The sequence below is a fragment of the Syngnathus scovelli genome, chromosome 1 (genome assembly GCF_024217435.2).
Source record: "Syngnathus scovelli strain Florida chromosome 1, RoL_Ssco_1.2, whole genome shotgun sequence".
Classification (NCBI taxonomy): domain Eukaryota; kingdom Metazoa; phylum Chordata; class Actinopteri; order Syngnathiformes; family Syngnathidae; genus Syngnathus; species Syngnathus scovelli.
In genome coordinates, this window is record NC_090847.1 from 17,237,899 (window position 1) to 17,256,474 (window position 18,576).

General features: G+C 42.1%; 3 protein-coding genes across 4 annotated transcripts; 2 read left to right on the forward strand and 1 right to left on the reverse strand.

Moving 5' to 3' along the window:
- The first annotated feature begins 2,348 nt into the window (after positions 1–2,348).
- Positions 2,349–13,251, forward strand: acsl4a (acyl-CoA synthetase long chain family member 4a). Of its 2 annotated transcripts, XM_049745100.1 has the most exons (16): positions 2,349–2,505; positions 4,921–5,051; positions 5,171–5,407; positions 5,505–5,682; positions 5,769–5,878; positions 6,417–6,555; positions 7,347–7,497; positions 8,185–8,308; positions 8,414–8,485; positions 8,560–8,699; positions 8,816–8,988; positions 11,070–11,144; positions 11,250–11,438; positions 11,517–11,631; positions 11,968–12,125; positions 12,214–13,251. In XM_049745100.1, exons 3-16 carry the CDS (start codon positions 5,180–5,182, stop codon positions 12,369–12,371), a joined length of 2,010 nt encoding a protein of 669 aa, XP_049601057.1. In that variant the 5' UTR covers positions 2,349–2,505; positions 4,921–5,051; positions 5,171–5,179; the 3' UTR covers positions 12,372–13,251. The 2 variants fall into 2 exon arrangements, with proteins under 2 accessions (XP_049601057.1, XP_049600270.1); XM_049744313.1 differs by having other exon boundaries at positions 4,921–5,407.
- Positions 12,921–15,769, reverse strand: nxt2 (nuclear transport factor 2-like export factor 2). Its single transcript, XM_049747424.1, has 4 exons — positions 15,602–15,769; positions 15,382–15,468; positions 14,760–14,904; positions 12,921–13,505 (listed from the first exon to the last, which is right to left on the reverse strand). The coding sequence occupies exons 1-4, from the start codon at positions 15,614–15,616 to the stop codon at positions 13,321–13,323; spliced, it is 432 nt and encodes a 143-aa protein (XP_049603381.1). The 5' UTR covers positions 15,617–15,769; the 3' UTR covers positions 12,921–13,320.
- A 201-nt stretch (positions 15,770–15,970) lies between these two features.
- psmd10 (proteasome 26S subunit, non-ATPase 10) lies at positions 15,971–18,043 on the forward strand. The gene is made up of 5 exons (XM_049746249.2): positions 15,971–16,190; positions 16,268–16,366; positions 16,684–16,830; positions 17,400–17,566; positions 17,705–18,043. Exons 1-5 carry the CDS (start codon positions 16,077–16,079, stop codon positions 17,856–17,858), a joined length of 681 nt encoding a protein of 226 aa, XP_049602206.1. The 5' UTR covers positions 15,971–16,076; the 3' UTR covers positions 17,859–18,043.
- Positions 18,044–18,576: the final 533 nt, after the last annotated feature.

Sequence of the window (18,576 nt, forward strand, 5' to 3'; positions counted from 1 at the left end):
TAGATATAGTAAATATACATATAGCTCCCAAGCGTAAGGCACTCTTCTGATCGCAGTGCATCAAAGAAAAGGAAGACCATCACCATGGAAGTGAAATTAGACGTAAAGCGATATGTACTCTATATGAGCTCCAAATGTGCATGTGTCTGCACAAACGTAGTGGGGATGGTATGAGGGCCCGACGTCGTGCTGGACGCTTGGCATTTGCCAGAGAACACCAGGATTGGCAAATTTGCCACTGGCGCCCTGTGTGCTTCACAGATGAAAGCAGGTTCGCACTGAGCACATGTGACGGATGTGACAGAGTCTGGATATGTCGTGGAGGGCGATCATCTGCCTGCAACATCCTTCAGCATGACCGCTTTGGCAGTGGGTCAGTTAAAGTGTGTGGTGGCATTTCTTTAGAGGGCCGCACAGCCTTCCATGTGCTCCCCAGAGGTAGCATAACTGCCATTAGGTACTGAGATGAGATCCTCAGACTCCTTGTGACACCATATGCTGGCGCCCTGGGTTTCAGGGGCCCAGGAGTTGGCAAATGCTTTAGTCCAGGCTTGGGAGGAGATCTCAAAAGACCATCCACCACCTCATCAAGAGCATGCCCAGGTGTTGTAGGGAGATCATACACACTACTGATCCTCATTTTGGCTTACATTAAAGCTGGATTAACCTGTAGTGTATTTATCCACTTTAATTTGTGCATGACTCAGAATCCAGGCCACCATTGATGAATAAATTTGATTTCCATTGATGATTTTAGTGTGCACATTCAACTTTGTACAGAACAAAGAACTCAATGAGAATATTTAATTCATTCAGATTTGGGATGTATTGTTTGAGAGTTCCCTTTATTTTTCGGAGCGGTGTATGTATAGTCCCTGACAGACGTTCTGTCGCTTATACATGATGTAGAAACAAAAGCTCATATGAAAGCTGAAATTCTCCCGAATGAGATCGATCGATCGATAGATACGTTATTGTTCTCTGGGGGGAAAATTCAGGTTTCCAGCAGCGTTCATACCACAGAGTGGGTATATAAAAGACATACTGATGACATGAGTGCAACTCAAAAAGGCTGCCACTCACAACGGCGCCACAAAGAAAACCAATAAGTGCAAAAGTTATTAAAGCAAAGCAACAAAGACAATAACAAAGGAAAAAAGTAACACCAGCTGGTGAGAGGCTTAAATATTATAAATGATCCCGAGGTCCGCCACACAGCCCCCCTCAATACCTAGAAGAACACCCCAAAACACACAAGAAAACCTCCATGGGGTCCACAAACCAGCGTAAGGGCAGATTAGTTTAGCGGGCGAATCGCAGTCAACAGCCAACGGACCGTGGTTGTGAATTGTTAAAACGTCACAAAACAGGCAAACGAGGTGGAACGTATGAAAATAAATTTGCTTCACTGCAGATATATGAATCATTTCATGAACACAATGTGTCACAACATTGGTGAATGAAGTTGTTGTGCTATTAGAGCCATAGTTAATATTTGTATGACTTCCATGAGCTTGAAAGACTGCATCCATGCAGTTCGACAATGATTCATACAATTTATTGATGAAGTGATCAGGAATAGCAAAGAGTCCAGTCTTACATGCCTCCCAGAGTTCATCAATATTTTTGGGGTTTGTCTTCCAAGCTTCCTCTTTAATTCTTTCCCAAATATGTTCAATGATTTTCATGTTTGATTTTCTGGGTGAATCTTGCATCCATTTGTAGGCGCTGTGGTGTAATTCAACTTCAGATTCACCTACTGCCACTTTTCCAGCATCTATCCGTTTAGCAGGCAATGCGCCTTGGCAAATGCCACAAGGTTTTTTTTTTATCTGCCTTTTCTTTTTATTTATTATATATTTTATTACTCATTTATATTATTTATTATTTTCTTTTTCTTTATATTTTTATTTTATATAGATACATGCTATAGACAGTCGGGGGATGTATTGAAATACCCTGCAATTATATAGTTTATGGAGAAAAACAATTTAAAAGGAACATTCGACGTGTTGTCCAATCAGTCATATTCAAACTTGCGCAATGACGTCGGCATGCGGTCGCGGAGGAAAACCTAAGTTTTGGGGGAATTTTTAGCAGCATGGGTGATAATTAGAGGTATCAATGTTTATTATTTATGTCGTCGCTAACACACACTGGGCGATTATTAGAATATGGGCGATAATTAGAATAAATACGGTGTATGTATACATATAATATATAATAAAAATATAAATAAAATGAAAATAATAAATAATATAGCGTTTGTGTGTGTTTTTGTGCGTGTGTGCGTGCGTGCGCGCGAATCAGACACTTGCACATGCTCATATAATACTTGGGGTGTAGCTGGTTGAAGGGGTTAAGTTTATTTCCCCTTCCCATTGGTCGAGAGAAATGGAATCAGATGACGTAGTAGTTCCGTGTTTCTGAGTCCTTCGAGGAGGTAACTGTCGGTCATTGTGAATGGAGACACGAGTCACGACTCGCCGGTTCCCGCTGTCAAAGGTAAGAATGGGACCAGCATGGCAATTGATGGCGATCACTCGCTTGCTTGCCACTAATCTTATCAGTGGCTTTATCTGTTTGTAGAATGAAGTGGCGGTTCATTTGAGAGGGAAGCGTAGAATAGCTTACAATCAAAGTGTTCTTCGTCTCCGTTGTTTGGCGGGCATCAACGGTTGCTCAAAGCCGAGCTGGCACACTTGGACGAGCGGCGGCTTTTGTCCTCTTTGCTTCCGATTCTTCGAAAATAAACACAGGGCCGATGTGTTCATATTTAACTATGAATAACGTGGGGTGAGTCTGTTGTGGCGCAAGTGAACGGGAAATGTGGCAATGCTGAGACTGTGATTACTAAGGTCGCATCTTTGACGTAAAAAAATACATTGACTAATTCACTTGACAAATATTAGTCAGCCAATTTTCCGTAACGCAGTGACGTGTACACTTCAAGGCAGACCCAGTCGAGTCTTTTAACTTCCGATCAGAGTCATTATGCGATAATTAAGGTACGTTTTGTTACGGCTCCCGTAAGACAATTTATTTTGACACAATTTCATTAGCATCTTGCCGCATTAAAAACTGTTTCGTAGTTGCCGGGTCATCACCTGAGAGGTCAATGAGGAGGAGAGCTTGACCTTCGCACGATGGGCTGCGTGCTGCGATTGGTTGGAAGACGCTCATCCGTCCCAAGTTCCTTGGCTGTGCATATGGCTGATTACATCCAGTAGACACTTTTTTTGGGGGGGGGGGGGGGGGGGTTAGGGTTACAGTCCTTTAAAAACAACCATCACGGCATCTCTTGAGGATAAATAACTGGAAATTATGCTTGACGTTTCCTGGATCCTTTTGTACTGAATGTACTGTTTCCTCAAAATTGCCGTAAAAAATATGAATAATTTTGTAAATGTAAAGAATGATTTTTTTATTAGTATTCCTAAAATAACTTATCGCACCGCTCTCAGATCCTTTAAGTCTTGAAGGGCACTGAATCTAAAAACAATGCCTTAAATGGCATTACATTTTCAAATCAATCTTTCAAAAGTCTAAAAGAATGTTAAAAGCTAAGTAGAGTTTTATTATTGTAATTAGTCTCAAACCTAAAAATAACTAATGCAGAAAATTACAGAATGACTCTTGTAGTAAGATTGCGCAATCACAATGTTGGAAACAATAAAACAGCAATGTAGTTTTAGTCAGGATTCTTAAGAAGATCTGTGCGTCATATGTGTAATGTAGCAATTTAGGACTATGAGGGACTGTGGGGAGGTAGGGAAGTTGGCCTTCAATGTCATTTCAAATTGTATCAAAAAGTCATGAATCTAACGTCTATTAAGCTGTAGGAAGCCTATCTAGTAGTTACAATTCATTTTTAGGTGTGATTTAAAAAAATCTGATTTTGGTTCTCGTGGTTGTAATGGAGCGGATGTGCCGTACTCAAATTATTTTCTCTTTTCAAATATCAAATCATCACGTGTCAAAAAAATTAGCATTTATTCAAATGCTTTATCCTTTGTTCATTATTCAAAATGTGTTACCGCTCTCCTCTTCCTTGTTCTCATAGTTTGTCATTTACATAATGTAAAATCTAGAGCTTGTTTTATGATTTCACGACAGTCCTTGAAGGTTGAACACAACCAGTTTTGTGATGCAGGTAGACCTCCAATTTGTTGCAATATGCAACAAAGGAAATGGTGCAAGAGAAATAATCAAACTATGTGTGGAGGCAAGTCCGACTATGTCTAGTCGGACTTGCCTCCACGTAGTTTGGGCTCTGGTACAAGCCCTCTCGAGAGGGGCTCAACTCTCTTCCATCTCTGGAGTTACCCACGGTGAGCGGCATCGAGCAGGTGTGGGCATACTTATTGACCCCCGGCTAGGCGCCTGCACATTGGGGTTCACCCCGGTGAATGAGAGGGTATCCTCCCTCCGCCTTCGAGTGGGGACGGGTCCTGCCTGTTTGTTCCTATGCACCGAACAGCAGCTCAGAGTACCCACCCTTTTTGGGGTCCTTAGAAGAAGTGCTGGAGAGCGCTCCTTCCGGGGACTTCAATGCTCACGTGGGCAATGACAGTGAGACCTGGAAGGGCGTGATTGGGAGGAACGGCCCCGCCGATCTGAACCCGAGCGGTGTTCTGTTGTTGGACTTCTGTGCTTGGCACCAGAATTACAAGGAAATAAAGTTCCTTAGTTCCTGGTACAAAAAGTTCCTTTGTCCTTTGATTTTGTCTGCCATCAGAGAGCACCAGGCTGATGACAAAGACGCACTTTACAGAAACCTCAAAGCTTAAAAGGTCTTGAATTATGCGCTGAAGTTCCCATGTCTTGAAAGGGCATATTGACGCTTCTTGATTAGGTGTCAAATATAACGCTGCTTGTTGCTGCTTGCTTTTGTGACAGGCTTTTATGTTTTAATTTCAGTTCAATACCCTGGGATCTGAGGGACCGTGGACGTCGCGCCGTTGCTGGGCTTCATAGTTCCCCCCTAGCCTTTTAAGCATTTCCCTACCCAATTGAAGCATCCCTATCCCTCCCCCATCACATCCACCACGGTATGGCTTTCCAGTCAGATACTGTCCAGTCTGTCCTCCTTTTTCCAGTCCACCTTGTGGTGTGGCTCTACTCTGTCCTCTCCTTCCTACCATGGTACTACATCACCGGTGCTGGCCAGAGGAACGTCATGTCCAAGCGGGTCAAGGCTCGCTCCACTTCAGGATGCGCGGAGGGACCCTACCGCTCTGTGGACCACTTTGACACGCTGGCCAAGGAAGACCTACCGGGCAAGAACACTCTAGACAAGTTGTTTGCATTCGCAGTGGAGCGCTTTGGAGATTCGCCGTGTCTTGGCACCAGAGAAGTGCTGAGTGAGGAAAACGAGATGCAGCCCAATGGGAAAATTTTTAAAAAAGTTAGTACATACGTCATTTATTCATTTGAGGCTAACCTTATTTGTTTTGTGTACAGTTTTTGATGACTAATGGCTTCGCTTTTGTGACTCCCGTTAGCTGATCCTTGGTGATTACAAATGGCTCTCCTACAACCAAATTGACTCACTCGCCAGTCAGTTTGGAAGCGGATTGGCAGCCCTCGGACAGAAACCCAAAAGCACTATTGCAATCTTCTGCGAGACCAGAGCAGAATGGATGATAACTGCCCAAACATGCTTTAGGCACAATTTCCCATGTGCGTATTTACATTGTCTCTCCTGTGAATTGTGTCGAAAACACAGCGTATACATGTTCACTTTTCTCAATTTTTTTTCTCACTAGTGGTGACATTCTATGCAACCTTGGGAGAGGAGGCAATTGCATTTGGACTGAATGAAACTGGAGTTTCTCATCTTGTCACTAGTGTGGAACTGCTCGAGACAAAACTAAAAGTGAGTTTATCCCTCTGCATCATCATTACCATCCGCTTTGCCCCTTCTCAACTTGCTCTATACACTCCAAATAGTGGTTGTCCTAATAGACAATGGGTCTCAAATAATCACCACAAAAAATAAATATGAATTTCTAAATATTGAACTTGCTTTAGTTTTCACCCGCAGAGCAAATTAAACAGGCCTATTTCCAACATTTGCAGTTGTACCGGCTTTTGTACCAATAGCTTCCTCGCAAATATAAGCCCTAAATTAATTCAAAGCTAATAAAACAAGAAACTGTCAGGATGCTTTGCCCTCTCATGGTTTATTTCCATGCTTAAATTTCTGGTTGTTGGTGACAGCATTTCTCACCGTATGTGTGTAATTTCTTGGGGATTCAGTTTACAAGTCTCTTTTTACTCTACACAAGCTCAGTCAAGCTCCTAGAGAAACTGTGGTGTCCTGTACATAGAGACACGAGCAGATTCGGAGCAAAAAATAAATAAATCTTGCATGAAAGTATTTTGACTCCCCATTTGTGCTCTTGTTTGTCCAGAATGTGCTTCCAAATATCCCCAAACTGAAACATATAATCTATGCGGACCAGAAGAAAGTGACCACAGCAGGCTACCCGGCAGGACTCTCTCTCCACAGTATGCAAGAAGTGCAAGATCTGGGCGCACTGCCTGAAAATAGTGAGTGTTCTGTCACACCTTGACCATGTACAATACTGCATCAAGAGAAATTCTCATACTCAGTTTGAATGTGTGAGGTGTCTTAGCAACTTCAAATTCTAGTTATTTGTGATTGTGCTTTGCAGCAGAAAACACTTTGAGGTATATTTTATTGATTGTCCACTTGAGTGTCTTTGATTTCCAATTGTTAATTTATTTATCGCTGGTCATTGTTACTTTATTCAGGTTCTCCGCCGTCCGTAATTTCAGAGTCCTTGCCTGTAAACATTTTCCGTTTTATTGACCTAATGAGAAGAACTCTAATAACCGTGGGTTAGCAGCAGCAATGTTTCGCAAAGGCTCCAGTTTGTTTTGGATTCTGTGCCCTGTTTAGAGTTTCAACAGTAGTGCTTGGGGTTCATTCCAAGAGGTCAATTTTGGTCACTCCTGATCGTTGCATGCGATTCCAGTCGTCCTCAGTTTATCGGTTGCACCTTTGTGCTAATTGTACACTTGTTAATTATAATTGGTAATCATTATCAATACATCGCTTAAAATGTCAAAATAACGGAGATCAACCAGCTTCTAAATGTACGTAGACATCTCTACTTAGGCCAATTCAACCTCTGAAAACCAGTTTGCCTTTCCATGGCTGACTCCCCAGGTGCCGTTTCTGTCACGTCTGTTTGTTTTCTTTCATAAGTCACCATATTGTGTTTTGCACCGTCGGAAATGTGCACAAAGAAACGGTAAATATTGTAATTGTAGGTTGTTGGGGTTTTTTTTTATAAAAGGATGTGTCTGTTTTGCAGTGGAAAAGGAACTTGTGAAGCCGGAGCCGTCTGATCTGGCTGTGGTCATGTACACCAGCGGCTCCACTGGGCGCCCCAAAGGAGTCATGATTATCCACAGTAATTTGATTGCAGGAATGACAGGCCAATGTGAACGCATCCCTGGACTTGGGTATGTTCAAATATTTAGAAAACACAGCCTAAGGCAGGGGTCGGGAACCTTTTTGGCGGACAGAGCCATAAATGCCCATTCTTTAAAAATAATTTCCCGTGAGAGCCATACCATTAAAAAAAAAAAACGATAGGTGAAACACAATGAAATGCATGTATTTTAATTAAGAACAAATGATTTTTTTAGTGTACTAATGTATTCTTTTTAATAACGTTTTTAACGTCGCCAAAAGAGCCATATCTGGCTCGCAAACCATAGTTTCCCGACCCCTGGCCTAAGGAGTCAAACCTTGAGCTGTAATGGTGAAATCTGGATGGGTTACTTTTTAATAGTTCTAACGAGCGAATATAAACTACCAACCAGCTTCCCAAACTGGCTGCAAAGCTCGACATAAGGAGTTTTGCATCAGTTTCCGGGACAAAATTTGCATTTTGTGTTTCATTGAAACGCCTTAAATAGCTAAATTGAAATTCAACCATAGTCCCAAAAATTTTTACTGGATGTATGCGTGCATAGAACAAGACAATTTTGATGTGACTTTCCCTAAAAATGGGTCATTGTTTCCTTGATTGGTTGTCATGGGCACTTCTTGCTCAGGGGTCACCAACTGTGCTTGAATATTTTCCAACCACAACACAAGATGTGGCCACACAGATCTCACCTCTTTTTATTTCTGTGCCTAAACAGGCCCAAGGACATTTACATCGGCTATCTGCCTCTGGCTCATGTGCTGGAGATGACTGCGGAGATCAGCTGTGTCACGTATGGGTGTCCGATAGGCTACTCTTCCCCCCACACACTGTCTGATCAGGTCAATGTTCTGCTGGGTCTTCTTCAGTCATTTTGTGTGCTTGCTACACTTAGTCGTCATAGGCTCTATGCGGTGCGTTAATTTTGTTTCTTCTTCTTCTTCTAGTCCTCAAAAATAAAAAGAGGAAGCAAGGGAGACTCCTCTGTGCTTAAACCCACACTGATGGCAGCTGTGCCGGTAAGAATCATGTTGGTTTTTGCTCTATTCCCCTGCTCTTAGCTCATCGTTTCTTCTTTTGCCCCACCAAATAGGAAATTTTGGATCGCATAAACAAGAACGTGATGAGCAAAGTGCAGGAGATGAGCTATGTTCAGAAGATGCTCTTCAACCTGGGCTACCAGTACAAACTAAAGCAGATCAGGAGAGGCTACGACGCACCTCTCTGCAATGCGTAAGGAATTGTCTTGCAACAACTGTTTTCATGTTGCTACTCGCAAAGTACATGTAGAGTAGCAGGTTGAACTTGATAAAATTATAAGGTGTGACACATACGTGTCCTTGTTGCAGGCTGTTGTTTAAAAAAGTGAAGAAGCTGCTGGGCGGGCGAGTGCGGTTGATGCTGTCGGGAGGAGCTCCTTTGTCCTCGGCTACACAGAGGTTCATGAATGTGTGCTTCTGCTGCCCTGTGGGCCAAGGCTATGGCCTCACTGAAACTTGTGGAGCAGGCACCATCACTGAGGGTAAGGCTGTAATCGCACAATCACTGATCAGACTTTTTGTCTGTGTGTTTTGGCTCTGGACTTGCACACTTTTGCCTGGTAGAACAAAAACAATCTATTGATATCTGTCTACTGTTGTTCTTGCCAGTCAGCCCAGATATTTTATCATGAAAGTAATACATATTGTCAGGATGAAGTGCACAAAAAATTGTTACATTGCACAAAGAAATAACAAACTAAGACTAACCTAGGTAAAGTAACTAAATGTGCAAACAGAAGGGAATTCTTAGCCCGTGAGGTAGGCATCAACGTCGCCCTGCTGGTTGGCTCTTACTTACCACACAGAGACAGGCGGCAGGTTGCTTGGGCGAGCAGGCACAGGAGATAATTGGAGACAAGCACCAAGACCTTCCCCCTTAAAGGCCTCGGGCCATAACGATACAATACGCAAGTATTTATATAGCGTGTATAATCACTGATAATATATCTTCAAGCATTGCAACAAAAGGTTTAACTGTTTTTCAAATCTCAGTCATCTTAATGGCGGTGCCAACGTTTTTTTTAAATTTATTTAAACATTTGCGGACATTCAGCATATCTATGCACAAATGTAAATCGAACGAATTAGGACGGAAGCAGCCTTTTTTTTTTTCAGCCTCGTCTTTTTCCAATAGTGCTTCATAAGTGATTTTTTTTTTGTCCATGTGAACATAGATTTCGGCAAAACAATTGTGTATAGTGTAGTAGATTTTTTTGACCGCAGCGGATGTGGAGAGTTTGAAGACTAGCCAAAAAAATTGTCAAAGGAGGAAATTATTCTTTGCTTGAACACACACACCAAAAAAAGCAACCAGCAAGAAGTGTTATCTTTCAGTGACAGTGTGTACCTCGCACATGATACGCACATGAGTCATTCGTATAAAAGAAGAACTTGACCACTGAATCATTGTGTTCCCTTCCAAACGCTGTGGAACGTCAAAGAGAGACTGTTGACCTTGACTAGTCGACTGGAAATTCTGACAAAAAGGATACATCTGTTACAGTTTAACAAGGCTTGAAATGATAAAAATCAAGAACTTCAGTTTAGGAGCAGCTTTCTTGCTGTAGAGCTCTCCAGGTTAATCCCAGTGAACTGAAGCCAAGGTTTTATTAAACAATAAGAATATGAAAATCCAATGATTCAACAATTGTTTGGTTAGAGTTAATTGTTAAGCTAATTGTGTGTCCAAATACAATATATTGCATTCCCTCAGTTTCTTGACAATTCCTCACCTATCAGCTCTTAGTGCCACTCCTTCGCTTGTGCAGACAATGTCTCATTGGCAATTAGTCTGAGACAATTTACAGGTTCTTTCAGATAAACATGAGAACACACTTGAATTTTAATATTTATAAAGAAAGTAAAAGCTTGGATTTGCAATTAACAGTTACCGTCCCTCCAGAAATTTGTGCAAACACGGAACAATTAGAACTTGTCTGCTTGTAAGCAAGGGCATCTGTACCAGCTTTTCTTTGAGGATCAGAAACACCTTTCCATAAAATGCACATTACTTCATAGCTTTTGACTTTCCAGTCTTTCTGTAGAAATTCAGTCGTCTCCAAAAGCATTAGAACGGAAATGTCAATTCCTTTATTTTTGTTGCCATATCCAATACAACAACAGTACATTTGGAATGTCCTGAAAAAGTAACTACGCACTGGTGTACACAGCAACAAACGTTAAACAGGTTGCTCAAAGATCAACAGCAGCTGATGCCAGAAATGTGAGAGCTATGAAGAAACACCCAAATGCTGTTCTCGCAAGTAAGGCATATGCCACCAAAAAATAAATGTCATTCACTTCAAGTTAATTTCATAATGTCTATTTCTATACTCCCTTTAAAAAAAAAAAGGTGCTGTCCATGTACCATAAAACAAAAGCTAAACTTCTGAACTTGTCTCGCATGTATTTTATCTTTCGATATGAATCCCTAATGTCTTCAGTATAACACAAAAACAAAGAAACTGACCTTGCTGTTCCAATAATTTTAGAGGGGGAACATATAGTGATGATGATGCACATAATCAGTAGACACATGTTCTTTTATTTTTCTGCCATACAGTTGCAGACATTAGCACCGGCCGTGTTGGGGCGCCACTTATTTGCTGTGAGCTCAGACTGCGGGACTGGGCTGAAGGTACGGCATGTCTGTTGAACAGACTTGTTGCCACTTGTTGCACATTCCAGTGATACATCCGTCTATTGCTGCCTTATTGGATGTCTCCATTTGCTACTTCATTAGGCGGCTACACCAGCAAAGATAAACCTAATCCTAGAGGCGAGATCTTGATTGGCGGCCCAAACGTGACCATGGGCTATTTCAAGTACGAGAGTAAGGATGAGGACTTTTTTGTGGACGAGAGTGGTCAAAGATGGTTTTGCACTGGTGATGTTGGTGAGGTGCACCCAGATGGCTGTCTACAAATAGTAGGTATGTATCATCACAAAAATGACTTTGGATTGGCTTGCTTGTGTTAACTTTTTTTCTTTTTTCTATATCCTTGTTCAGACCGTAAAAAAGATCTGGTCAAACTGCAAGCGGGCGAGTACGTTTCTCTCGGCAAGGTGGAGTCGGCCCTGAAGAATAGCTCCCTCATCGACAACATTTGTGTTTACGCAAACAGGTGTGTCACATGCAACCATTGCGAATGTGCCAATAAAGAGGATGAGAATTAGCTCCTGTCCAAGTTCAAGGCCCAAATGTTGCATTTGTAACAAAAGCCAAAATCAGGTGTGGCTGTTGCACAGGAAAGGCAACAAGGGGAAGGACATTTTCCGTTTTAGTGAGGGCAAGTGACCAGCAGGTGGCAGCACTCTTCATAAATCATTCAACTGATGCAACTATAAAATCTGGCTTGCATGAGTCATTGGCTCAAAAGTCACCCCCATTTCCAACTAACATATTTTGAATGCAGCGTGTATTCAATTAATTTCCCTGTCTTCCTTATCCTACCCATCAGTGACCAGAACTACGTGATCAGCTTTGTGGTCCCCAACCAGAAGCAGCTGATGCAACGAGCCAAGCAGAGGGGGCTGGATGCATCTTGGGAGGACATCTGCACCCATGATGACATGGAGAAAGAGGTCCTGAAGGAAATCAAGGAGGTTGCTGCTAAAAGTAGGAGCTCATAGTCTTAGGACGATTCTATTGCCATCTTTTACCTTTTTGACACAATGAAATTGAGCCTGTCTTCTCATCCTTGTAGTTAAACTCCAGCGCTTTGAAACTCCCGTGAAGGTCCATCTGAGCCCAGAGCCATGGACACCTGAGATGGGTCTTGTCACAGATGCATTCAAGCTAAAGCGCAAAGAGCTTAAGAACCACTATCGCCACCACATAGAGAGGATGTATGGTGGCAAATAAGTCGCACTCTTTCCCAACCAAGAGGCTTTATTTCAGCTTGGCCGCTCTTTTTTTCCTGTAGTTTCCCGTAAAGTGTGTGGGTTTCTTTGCTGTCTGTGTTCCAGACGGACTTAAATGAAAGTGAGCTGAACGCAGAAGATGCAGCTTTTGATCCACTGGTGTGTAGAAGTAGGATGGTTAAAGATGACCATGGGTTACTGCTTTTTTGGAAGAAACCCTTAAAAACAATCATTCCTTCACACATTACAGCATTACAGTCATTGAACCATTACTGATAACGATACTCTTTTGTAGTTGGAGTACTGATGTTACTGTGCCTTCAGTCTGCAGCACTTGTCGTCAGTGGTTTTATGTGGCGTTTTGATCACAAATTGTTCAATGTATCGACAGCCATGCGAAAAGTTTACATGAAGCGTTAGGTCAACAACACCCCCTATCCAGAGATATGCTTGACAACCTTTACTTAATTTATTCTGGCTAATTTTATTCTTGCTATTTATGTCAATGCTGAAAAAGACCAAATGTCCAACCATAAATGACTCAGGAACACCAAGAGCAGATGTTTTATTTTGGGACAATGCCAAAAGGATTTTTGCTTGCACTTTCAGCACATGCTGAGCAGGTTACTTTGTTCACGATAAATGGCTAAAGACCATGCTTGGTGTCAGCACATGCTGAGCAGGTTACTTTGTTCATGATAAATGGCTAAAGACCATGCTTGGTGGCAGCAGCTTTAGCCTTGTAAAGGGGAAACTGATCAAGTATCGTGTTTGTATGAATTTCATGAACTTGTTTGTATACTGTACACAAACTACTCCATCCTAATCACAGGCCTTACTGTTAAAGCTATTCTTGAAAATAAAACCCTTTTCATACTAAATGTAGATCTCATTCCCCCTCTTCCCATTACAAATCTAAATACGTAAAAAGACAGTTTAGCTGAGGACAATCAGCTATTCCAGTCTTGAAAACGAAAACAGTCACTAGCAATCTTCCACACAGGTTGATCGTTGTTTGGAGACGCCTGAGCTGTTAAAAGAAAATTCTGGTTGAAGAAACGCTGCTTGTTCCCTTCAAACTTGACTGTTCCGCCGGTGACTACAAGTAGAGTCATCTGACCTTGAGTTGCTTGATCTGTGAGCCAAGGGAGAGACAGGTGATATTTAAAACCGCTGATCCCCTTAAAAAAAACAATAACACATTACTACAGGTAATCATTTTGTTTTATAGGGCTTTGCTAGATATGCAAAAAAGCTATTTCCAACTTAAATACTCTAGCAACAAAATTTCTCTATGCCACCGTGAATAAAAGAATGTTTCAGAAGCAAAAAAGTTTTTCTCTACTTTTCTCCTGCATCAAGGTAATTAAACATTTAATGATCCACTAGCCAGATTATGGTCCACCATCCGGCGTCTCAGGAGGGGGAAGCAGTGCAACGTCAACACTGTTTACAGTGGGGATGGCGTGCTGCTGACCTCGACTCGGGACGTCGTGAGTCGGTGGGGAGAATACTTCGAAGACCTCCTCAATTCTACCTACACGCCTTCCATTGAGGAAGCAGGGCCTGGAGACTCTGAGGCGGATTCTCCAATCTCTGGGGTCGAAGTCACTGAGGTAGTTAAACTCCTCGGTGGCAAGGCCCCCGGGGGTGGACGAGATCCGCCCGGAGTTCTTAAAGGCTCTGGATGTTGTAGGGCTGTCATGGCTGACACGCCTCTACAACATTGCGTGGACATCGGGGAAAGTGCCTCTGGATTGGCAGACTGGGGTGGTGGTTCCCCTCTTTAAGAAGGGGGACCCCTCCGGATTCCCCTGTGTGTTCCAATTACAGGGGAATCACACTCCTCAGCCTCCCCGGTAAGGTCTATTCAGGGGTGCTGGAGAGGAGGGTCCGTCGGGAGGTCGAACCTCGGATTCAGGAGGAGCAGTGTGGCTTTCGTCCTGGCCGTGGAACAGTGGACCAGCTCGACACCCTCGGCAGGATCCTCGAGGGTGCATGGAAGTTCGCCCAACCAGTCCACATGTGTTTTGTGGACTTGGAGAAGGCGTTCGACCGTGTCCCTCGGGAGGTTCTGTGGAGGGTGCTTCGGGAGTACGGGGTGCCGAGCCAACTGATAAGGGCGGTTCGGTCCCTGTATCACCGATGCCAGAGTCTGGTCCGCATTTCCGGCAGTAAATCGGATTTGTTCCCAGTGAGGGTTGGACTCTGCCAAGGCTGCCCTTTGTCACCGATTCTGTTCATCATTTTTATGGACAAAATTTCTAGGCGCAGAACGAATACAGTTGTTTTATACTTTGATTTTTCTGTATACAGCCCTCTGAGGAATCCATTTGGACACCCTCGGTCCACATTGTATTGCTATTTGACCTCCTGGGACGTCACTAACCGTGAACTGGTTGACAATCCAGTGTTTGGACTTGGAACTCGCTAGAGGGCAGTGCCTCAAAGAACTCTCCCAGGGCAACTAGTCCGGACACAGTGTTTCCGTTCCACACCAAGGTTGCCTTATCCAGGTAGAGTCTGGTGAGGTTCTGAGAAACAAGTAGTGAGACGTCAGAAAGCCGTACAGTAATGTGATTGTATGACAGGAAAGCACCCAGTGGTATACAGACAATGTAAGGACAAATAATCCCAAGTAACAGTAAAAAGGTTTGTGTCTACTTTAGTTGTACAACTTGCTGTTCTCCAGTATGTTGAATGGCAAAATTTGCATTTGATCTGAGAATGGACTAATACATTACTTAAAATAAATAAACATTTAAATAAAGTACCAATATAGAAATTACTAATAAAGACATCAAAGAGGAAAATGGCGCTCAACTTCAGGTGTTATGGTGTTCTTAAAACCACAAACTAGTTGAAATGGAATATACAGTGAGTCTGTTTGCGACGGCCAAGTTTATAACCTCGAAATGCACACAATTAATTTTAATCTCTTTCTAAAATAATTCCAGGATGACGAAAGAGAGCTTTTACATTGTCATTGCACCAATTGAACAGCCACTCACCCTTCTTTTCTTATCCATGCAGTCATAGTATATGTTGACGAACTCCTCCGAATACCTGCAAGACTGGTCCACATGAGTCCTGAAATCCTGCGGGATGGGGAAACGGTTTGAAAACAAATTAGTGTTATTGTTCATTAACACGTGCAAGTCAAATACTACGAGCAAGAGGCTAACTACATTGCCCTGCCGGTTGCCTAAAAAAGTTTCATTTGTAGCTTACCAGCATCGCTGCCATGAGCAAAAAAATGACTGCTATGTCTCGGAATGAAATAAAAGCGTTAGCAAGAGATGTATAACACAGTAATGTTCGCTGTGTTGTTTCAAATTGCTTGATTTAACGATTGCTTGGCCGTGGCATTGACTCTTATTTACTTCCTTCAAACGTAGCTTGAAGTACCAAAATAAAACACAGATGTGGGTCACATGCAATGCAGTTACCAAGTAGTATTGTTCTAGGCTTTTTTTTTAAATTCACATATTACTTATGTTTATCTGTAGTTGTAAAATATACAGCATTTCAGTGTAACACCTTGGAAAGATCTCGCCTTAGATTTTATTGTGACGAGTTCATGAGTTGTATGCGGAAGTAGAAGTTATAATTTCCTGAGTCATTCACCCGTGGTTCAAATTCGGCAGCGCATGTATATGCACAAGTTATTATTTTCCAAATACATTTCGGCACAGTATATTTAAGAATGGAAGGGTCCGTCTCAAACGTTGACGTGTGTAATTTGGCATATTTGGGCCAGTTTGAGAAATTAAAAGAGTGCATTACATCTGATAAAACCCTTGCGTGCAAAACGGACCAGGTAAAATTTAGTTTTATTTGACGTGATAATAGAATAGCAGTCTAAATGTTAAATTTTGCACGTTTCTCTTGTTTCAGGATCATAGGACGGCCTTGCACTGGGCTTGTTCGGCTGGCCATCTCAACATTGTTTCTTTTCTGCTTGACCTGGGAGTGGAAGTGAACATGCAAGATGATGTATGAATTAAAACACAGTACTGTACATTTAGATAAAATAATTACTCTTCCTACCTTTCTACTGTTGTCCACTAAAAGTTTTAGGCTGACTGCATACTAAAAAGACTACAGGATACAGATCCTCTTTTACATACTAAATAACAACAACGTACTCAAGCATATATAAATGTGTTGACTATTGGCTGGAAAGCAGTAAAATAACAAATAAAAAGTGACGCAAACGCATCACAATGATTAAAATAGGTACAAAGCCATGGAAATAATGATTGTCGAATGGAAGAACTCAAAACGACAGCCCTTGTTGATGTTATTTCCAGGCTGCATGGACCCCTCTTCACATTGCATCATCTGCAGGTAGAGAAGACATTGTCAGAGCACTAATAGCCAAAGGCGCTCAGCTAAATTCTGTAAATCAAAATGGATGCACTCCTCTTCATTATGCCGCCTCCAAGGACAGATATGAGGTAAATATCTAACTTTCTTAACTCTCCCTCCCGCTCTCTCCCTCTTCTCCCCTCCCTCTGACCTTCTCCCCCCCATCATTCTCTCTCTCTCTCTCTCTCTCCCTCTTTCCCCATTTTTCACTCTGTGTGTGAGTATAAATCAAATGTAGTTACAAATCACAAGTTATGGAAAGTGATGCAGTAGATATTGTGGTAGATGTATGGAGGGATACAGTATATTTAAAAAGTGGGGGAAAAAATGCACGCAATTCCATTAACGTAGTGATAGCCGGTAACATTACGTACATACTTTATTTGCTTCGCTGGGCCACAAAAAAATGATTGACAGCCGTAACGAAAACTGCATTTCTTTTCTCCAGATCGTATCCTCTGATGAATAGTAGTGAAAGTCATTTACATATGAGAAATCTTGAACTCGTATTTATCTCTATTGTATATATACTCAAACAGTATAAGTGAATGGATATTGAGATATAACTTGGAACCACTTTGGCAGTCTAAAGGAACACGCCATGTGAACAAAGTGGAAAATCAAAGCGAAGTAGGCTTATTTCAGTCCTCTTTCCTAGATTGCCTTGCTCTTGCTTGAAAATGGAGCTGATCCTAATGCCACAGACAAACTTGATTCCACTCCACTTCATAGAGCCTCCGCCAAGGGCAACTATCGCCTGATCCAGCTGCTTCTCAAACAGAGTGCCTCGACCAACATCCAGGACTCGCAGGGCAACACAGCACTGTATGTTTGGAGCAACACTTGTCCTACCACTGAACCATAAAAGCATGATCTAAACTACTTGAATCAAGCAATGTGGAAGTGTTAAATGACAAAATGTGTATTTATATTTGCAACTATTTTGCCATTTTGTTGAACCAGCCACCTGGCGTGCGATGAGGAGCGTGTTGAAGCAGCAAAGCTGTTGGTGGAACACGGAGCCAGCATTTACATTGAAAACAAGGAGGAGAAAACACCTCTCCAGATGGCCAAGGGCAGTCTCGGCAATGTACTTCGTCGAATTGTGGAAGGATGATGCATTGCCAACCTAAAGGTGCATTTTCAGCTTCACCCAGACCTGAGACAAGTTTGGCTTCCTCAGCGGCACAGATGGTAACATATCTGACCAAAAACACTGAAATGCACTGGCCCAAACGACAGACCACTCTTTGTGACATTTGATGTATTGCAAATTGCGTAATAAAATCAGTGTTAAGCTTGTTTATTTTGTGTGTTTTCTTTTGTGTACTCTGTTGCACATCCACTGCAATCTTGGTGGATGAAGCCAGAGCGAGGCACCGTCACATTCGCTTTAGTGTGGTGTGGGTCCACAAAATTTCAGTGAACGTTAACTGTTTATTCCACTCAGCGGCACAGTCTACAGCAGGGGTGTCAAACTCATTTTTTTTCTCTGGCCGCATTGTAGTCATAGCATCTTTCGGAAGGCCACTATGACTGTCAGCCCAAATAAATATATGAGCACCTCATATTATATACAGTTAAAGCTACAAAACAAACTGACTAATAAATCGTTTTCAAATGAGATGAGTAAAAACTGGTCAAATATTAAAAAACAAAAGATATTAAAAGAGAAGACAATTTGCAATTCTATAATGACACGAATTTGATGGACAATTTGTCTGACGATTTGTTGAACGATTCGTTTGAACGAATGTTTTGAGTGAACTGATTCTAAAGATTCAGTTCACTTAAAAGAACCGGAATGCATGTGCTATTGTGTCACGTGGGATGCG

What these genes read in the sequence shown, in the direction of transcription:
- acsl4a (XM_049744313.1), top strand. Translation starts at nt 5,054, where the DNA reads ATGGCTTTCCAGTCAGATACTGTCCAGTCTGTCCTCCTTTTTCCAGTC. An exon ending in CCCACACACTGTCTGATCAG is followed by an intron (nt 8,309 to 8,413) that starts GTCAATGTTCTG and finishes TTCTTCTTCTAG; the next exon opens with TCCTCAAAAATAAAAAGAGG. An exon ending in CAAGGAGGTTGCTGCTAAAA is followed by an intron (nt 12,126 to 12,213) that starts GTAGGAGCTCAT and finishes TCATCCTTGTAG; the next exon opens with TTAAACTCCAGCGCTTTGAA.
- nxt2 (XM_049747424.1), bottom strand. An exon ending in GCATGGATAAGAAAAGAAGG is followed by an intron (nt 14,905 to 15,381) that starts GTGAGTGGCTGT and finishes CTTGTTTCTCAG; the next exon opens with AACCTCACCAGACTCTACCT. An exon ending in GGATTGTCAACCAGTTCACG is followed by an intron (nt 13,506 to 14,759) that starts GTTAGTGACGTC and finishes CTTGGCTCACAG; the next exon opens with ATCAAGCAACTCAAGGTCAG.
- psmd10 (XM_049746249.2), top strand. Translation starts at nt 16,077, where the DNA reads ATGGAAGGGTCCGTCTCAAACGTTGACGTGTGTAATTTGGCATATTTG. An exon ending in CCTCCAAGGACAGATATGAG is followed by an intron (nt 16,831 to 17,399) that starts GTAAATATCTAA and finishes CCTCTTTCCTAG; the next exon opens with ATTGCCTTGCTCTTGCTTGA. An exon ending in TCGCAGGGCAACACAGCACT is followed by an intron (nt 17,567 to 17,704) that starts GTATGTTTGGAG and finishes TTGTTGAACCAG; the next exon opens with CCACCTGGCGTGCGATGAGG.